Source organism: Plasmodium relictum (assembly GCF_900005765.1).
Source record: "Plasmodium relictum strain SGS1 genome assembly, chromosome: 8".
Taxonomy (NCBI): Eukaryota; Apicomplexa; class Aconoidasida; order Haemosporida; family Plasmodiidae; genus Plasmodium; species Plasmodium relictum.
Window position 1 is genome coordinate 37,894 of NC_041686.1, and position 6,678 is coordinate 44,571.

The 6,678-nt window shown below is 15.3% G+C and overlaps 3 protein-coding genes across 3 annotated transcripts; 2 read left to right on the forward strand and 1 right to left on the reverse strand.

Annotated features, from left to right (window-relative positions):
* Positions 1–549: 549 nt before the first annotated feature.
* On the forward strand, positions 550–1,565 carry PRELSG_0800900 (conserved Plasmodium protein, unknown function; the record flags this gene model as incomplete). Its single annotated transcript, XM_028676061.1, has 4 exons — positions 550–558; positions 910–963; positions 1,116–1,274; positions 1,503–1,565. The coding sequence occupies 4 exons, from the start codon at positions 550–552 to the stop codon at positions 1,563–1,565; spliced, it is 285 nt and encodes a 94-aa protein (XP_028532588.1).
* A 1,843-nt stretch (positions 1,566–3,408) lies between these two features.
* Positions 3,409–4,096, forward strand: PRELSG_0801000 (conserved Plasmodium protein, unknown function; the record flags this gene model as incomplete). The annotated part of the gene is made up of 2 exons (XM_028676062.1): positions 3,409–3,783; positions 3,896–4,096. The coding sequence occupies 2 exons, from the start codon at positions 3,409–3,411 to the stop codon at positions 4,094–4,096; spliced, it is 576 nt and encodes a 191-aa protein (XP_028532589.1).
* A 752-nt stretch (positions 4,097–4,848) lies between these two features.
* On the reverse strand, positions 4,849–5,307 carry PRELSG_0801100 (N-acetyltransferase, putative; the record flags this gene model as incomplete). Its single annotated transcript, XM_028676063.1, has 1 exon — positions 4,849–5,307. One exon carries the CDS (start codon positions 5,305–5,307, stop codon positions 4,849–4,851), a length of 459 nt encoding a protein of 152 aa, XP_028532590.1.
* Between the last annotated feature and the right edge of the window lie 1,371 nt (positions 5,308–6,678).

Consider the following 6,678-nt stretch of genomic DNA (forward strand, 5'->3'; position numbering starts at 1 on the left):
AAAATATACAATATAATTTTTAAAAAATTTGGCGATGCAGAAATGTTTATTATTTTTATATAAACAAAAATATAAAAAAAATTATTTTTTCTAAAAGTAAAATATAAATGCATATATGTACACATTAATTCTATATTTTTATTTTTATAATTTAATTAAACATAAATATTTATTTTTTTTTTTTCATATACGATATTTAAATAATATTAAACTTAAAAATTTTGCTATTTTCTTATTTTTTTTTTTTTATTATTTAAAAATTTAAAATTAAAGATTAATTTTTTAATATCTGTATTGTATTTATATTCATGTAATAAAAAAAAATTTGTAACTTTTGTTAAGATATATATATATATATATATATAAATTATATTCTTTATTACTATTTCTATATATATATAATTATTAAAGTCAATAAATCATTTATCAAAATATATACATGTATATTTAAATTATGTAGTTTATAAAATTTTCATTATTAGGTAGTATTTCTTTAAAAAAAAATTATAGAATTATCATTCATTTTTTTTTTTTTAAATTTTGGACAAAATGATATTAGTAAGAATAAAAAATATTGAAAAATTAGTTTATCTAAAATAAAAAAAAAAAAAAAGGAATTAAGAAAAAATTAAGAATATTAAGAATAAGATAAATATATATATATATATATATATATATATATATATATATATATAAGATAAATAAAGGAATAATAGTTGCATAAATAAAATGAATCATTAAAAATATATATAATAAATAAATAATTTTATAATGAATATATATACTAAAAGTTAAAATATTCTTTAGAAAAATATGTGTATATTACTATAATGATTAATAAATTTTATATTTTATTTACTTTTAAATATAAATTTCAAATAAATTATTTTCTTTTTAAATTTTAAATAGAGAAAAAGTTCTATACGTTTCTTTTCAAGTGAATTTAAATCTCTTCCTAAACCGGTTTACAAGAAACAAAAATTCAATTCATATCATTATTTATAGATAAATTCACATTACTTTTTTATTTCATTTTTTTTTATTTACATATATTTTTTATTTAAATTTTTCTATATGTTTCCTCTTTTTACTTTATCTTGCCTCCTTTTATTTAGCCTGCAGGAACAGGCGTAGTGTTTCATGGGAATATGCAACAAGTTAAATATGCAATTGATTTTTCAAGTTACATTTTGATAGTTTTTTCTGGATTTATGGGAGCAATTTCAGGAAATTTTTTTTATAAAAAATTTATTTTAAGAAAAAATCCGCCAAATGTAATATTAGACATAAATTTTTTATAAAATAAATTATTCCTAATATATAATTCATTCTAATCGTTTTTTTTATAAAGTTTGAAATACTTTATTTTATATGTTCTACATAAATTTTTTTTATTTTTTTATTATATTTTTTTGCTTTAATATTTTCATTATATTTTATTTATATTCATTTTATATTATATATATATAAAATGAATATATATATATTTTTTTTTATATTAGCCTTTGAGAGATCCACTTGATTTGCCACCAGAAAAACATCCACATACTCCAGAAGATGATTAAAAAGAAAGGAAAACTTTTTATTATGAAGAAAATATTAGAATAATTTTGTAAAATAAAAGTTACTTTTTTAATAAAATATATAAATATTATTATTTATAATTTAAAAGAATAGAAATGAAGATTTTCGTTTTTGTTTATAAAATACAAATATGAAAAGAATAAAAAAAAAGAAAAATGTTTTCTTATTTTTATTCTTTTAATAGTATATCACTCATGGATATATATAAATTTATCAATTATAAATTTGTTTTATTATTAAAGAATTAATATTCGATTAAGAATATGAAAAAACTAAAAGTGTATAATAAAGAGTTAAAAAATAATTTTTATAAATTTATATATTAATTGTACCAATTCTTTTAGTATATTATATATACCTATATATATATATATATATATTGCTATCATAATATTAAAAGTATTTTTATGTATTAACTGATAAATGAAAATAATTTTACATAAATCAATACAATTTTTATTTTTTTGTAAAATTAAATGAAAATAGCTTTAATATTAAAATAATAAAATATTTATGTATGATTTAAGCGATATAAAGAGAATGCTTTGGAAAATATTTAGAAGGTTAGAAAAATTATAGTTTGATATGAAAATGAAATTAAATTTATATTTTTTTTAAATTCCTTTTATATATTTTAATTTTATTTTTTTTTATTACATTAAATTAAAAACATTAACAAATAATTTATATTTTTTATATCACATTAATTTCATTAATGAAACGAATTTTTATTTATCTATTTATTTTATTTTACTTATTTATCTTTTAAATTTATTTTTTACATTTTTTTTTTTATAAAAGGTAAATATATATGTTTTTTGGTATGTAAATATGTTTTGTAACAATTGTAAAAATATGATGATACAATAATATATAATTTTAATATGAAACAAAAAAATGATAGAAATATAGGATAAAAAAAACTAAAATTAAAAAAAAGCCCTTAACAATTTTTTTTTTTTTTAGTTTGTAGTGAATAAATATATAAAATCCTCGTAAAAAATATTTCAAGAAAAATAGTATATCCTATAATGTTTTTAAAATATATTTAAATAAATCCTTACGATGAATATATATATTATTAATTTGTCTCTTCAGTAAGAATACAGTCATTTTCTATTAGAAATATATAGGAATATTTTAATCATTTAATTTTTTGATAAGTTTTGGAATATTGTTTATTACTCTTATTTAATACTTTTTTTATTTATCATCTCAACAGGTATGTCCTCTTTTTTTTTTCTTATTTTTCTATTTTGTTATTTTATAATATATTTTAATATATTTTACAACACTATATCTTTACATAAGTAAATAGCTTCTACTCTCAGTTCTTTAAAATTTTTTTTCATTTGATTTTCTTTTAATTTCCTAGTTTTTCAATATTTTTATGTCTATATCTTTCACTGTATGTTTATCCAGTTTTTCCTTTGTTTTTTTTTTTTTTTTGCAATATTTTTTACTATTAAAATCTTATATAATTTTGTTTTTAAATATTATACTTTATAATAATTAAATAAGGTTACAGAAATATTTAAGAATAAAATATATTTTTCTAAAGAATGAAGTAAAAGAAAATAAATTAAAAACGAATTATGCTTTTTATATTTGATATATAAATATATTTTATTTTATATTTTTAAATATTCCTCCAAAATTCAAAAAATCTTTTAAATAAATGAAGAATTATATAAAAGTAAAACGAAAAAGTATTAAAAATATATCTAAATAAATATTATATATACATATATATATATTTATAACGATGATTGAAATACTATAATATTTTTTTTTTGTTTTTTTTTTAATTTAAATATTTTTGAAATGTATTTATCTTTTATTATTTTTTTATTTATACTTTCAAAAATAAACAATACATTAAATATTAAAAAGAAAATGAATGTTTTAAAAACATTTTATTTTCTTAACACGAACTTACATAAAAAAAAATTATTTTTAACTTACTTAACTAAAAAAGAATCAAGTCGTCATGAAATATATAAAAAAAGATTTGAGAGGCAACTAAAAGATGCGTTACAATCAATTTTTTATAAACAAGGTATGAAATTAAATTATAAATATCGTATTGACGAAGATATAATAGAAGGAATAAGTGTTTATAAAGTTGAATTAAGTAATGATTGTTCTGTTGCTAAAGTTTTTATAGAAATTATGGGGGACTCCATCGATTCTAGACAAGTATAAATTAATTTTAAAAAAATTAGAATTTAAAAATATATATGTACATTGTTTGTTTATCATTTTTATTTTTTATTTTAAACAAAATTGTATTTTTTTTTTTTTTTTGTAGGGATATATTTGGATAAAAAAAAATGCCAAAAGTATCCGCTACAAATTAGCTCAATTAATTAGAAACAGGAAAAGAGTTCCCTTTTTAAATTTTGTTTTAAGTAATTTAAGTGAGCAGACACAATTATTTTGTGAGATAGAAAATATAAAAGAATATTATGCAGATATATTTAAGGATGATATTAAAAATGAAAAAGAGTAAAAAAATAAATAAATATGCATCATTAATAATTGTAATATTGTTGTTCCTACTTTAATCATTATATATATATATATATATATATATATATATATTGATTTACAAAGTTTTTTTTCTTTTTTTTTGTGTATTTTATAAATAACATTTCTTTTTATTTATATTTGTTTAATAATACATACTTATTACTTCATAACTTGAAAAAATCTATAAATCATAAAAAAATAATAAATATAAACTTGAATTAACTTTATTATAAATATACGAAAATAAAAAAAAAAATAAAAAAATATTATTTTTAATTTAACATATATATAAAAAAAAATTATTTTGCAAAAATAAGAATTAATATTGAAGTATAAATAAAAACTGTAGTGAAAGTTATAAGAATTACTATTATTCGCTAGGATATATTTACAATAAAAAATGTGCAGAAATTCATAATTTTACAAAATCCTTATATTATGTAAAATTAATAAATCAAAAAATATTTAATGAAAAAAAATTTTTAAACTATATACAATTATTTTTATTGAACAATATATTTAATTTCAAAATGCAAAGATTTTTTTTTTTTTATAAATTTAAAATATTATTAGTAAACTATAAAATATACATGAAATAATATATCCAAATAAATAATTATGTTATAACATTTAATTACTTTTCAACACTCTTAAATATTATCTCTTATAATTCTAAATTATTTATAATTGCTGTTTATCTTGTTTTACTATTATTCTCTTTTATCTTTTTATTTATCTAGCAAAAGTATGCTCCATTAAGTATGCGTTTTCTTTGTCCCCATAGTACATTGGCTCTATTCCTTTAACTTTATAATTTAATAAATTATAATATAAATTTAATGCTGCATTATTACTTACTCTAACATGTAAACATATATTATCGGCCAAATAAATATCTTTTAAATGTTGATGTGTTTGGGATATTAAATAATAGGCTAGTTTTAGTTTTCTATAATTTCTTAAGACAGCAACAGAAGTTAAATGCCCTTTTTTTTCATTATCTTCTTCTAGCTTTCCTAATGAATATCCACAAACCTTTCCTTTACTATCTTCAGCTATGTGACTTAAATAAGGCCATGATAAAGCATGATAAAAATAATATCTTAAATTATAATTTTCTGGTAAATTTACACTATTGCATTCTTGCATTGATAACAAATCATAAACATTACATTTTCTTATTGATAACATTTTTTTTTTTAATCTATATAAAAATATACCTTCTAAAAACTAAACACTCTTTTTTATTTCTATCTTTTTCTCCTACTTCTATTTCACTTTCTCCCTCTATATATATATATTGAAAATAGAAACTTTGTCTTAAATTTAATAATGCTTATTTTAAAATATATACATATATATATATAATTTCATACCCAGTTTTATTTTTTTTTTTTTAAATGAAGAAACAAAATATTCTTAGGTATGAAACATTATATTCTTTTAAAATAAATAAAATTGATATTTAATTTTCTTATTTTTAACAATAAATTTTATTTCTTAATAAATAATAATTTATTAAAACAAATTATTTATATACAAAATAAAATTTTTAGTAGTTTTTCAACATACTATTTTTTTTTTTTTTTTGAAATAATTCATTATTTACATTATTTTCACTTTTTAAAACAATTTCTACTTTTTTTATATAAAAAACATAGACTTATTTATTTATCATCAAACATTTTCTATTTTTCATTTTTGTTTAACTTGTATAATATTCATGATTTTTTTAATTCTTTTATCCCTTAATATTTTTTTTAATTCTATAATTTTTTTTTTTTATTTCTTATACATATTTTTAAATTTATATGTATATTTTTTTTTTTTTTTTATCTTTTATCCAATAATAATACTTTTAGAGATTCTATTTTATTTGATAAATTGACAATTCTTTAACAAAAAGTTACCAAAAAAATTAATAATATTTTATAAAAGATAAACTTTAAATATATATCTAACAAAAAATATAGAAATATGTATTGGTAACTATTATAATAAAAAAAGAAAAAAAAAGGGAAAATAAGAATTAAAATATAAATTCTGAAATTATAAAATTAATTTTTCAATTAATATAAATAATAATTAGGTAATTCTTAACCATGAAATTATATATCTATGTTAGATACAAAACATTTAATACTCATAATATTCAATAATTTATAAATAGAAAAGATTTATTACTTATATTTAAAAACTATTTATATAAATATCATATAATTTTTGCCTTCATAATCATATAAAAAGTGCAGTTTTATCAAAATATACTTAAAATTTAAAAAAATACTTTTATCTATAATCTTCAATTAATTTTTTTCTTTTTTTTTAGGTATATATCTTTTTCTAAATAAAAGATATATATATAAAAAAGAAAAATAGGAAAAAAGAAAAAAAAATTACAAAAACTTTGGCTAAACTCCAAACAAACAAAGAAAAAAGCACAATAATATAGTAAATATATAAAATAAATAAATAGAATAAATAAATGATACAAAAGAATTAATCAATTAAATAAATAAAACAGGATGTAAAATGGAAAAAAATAATACATATGACAAAAGA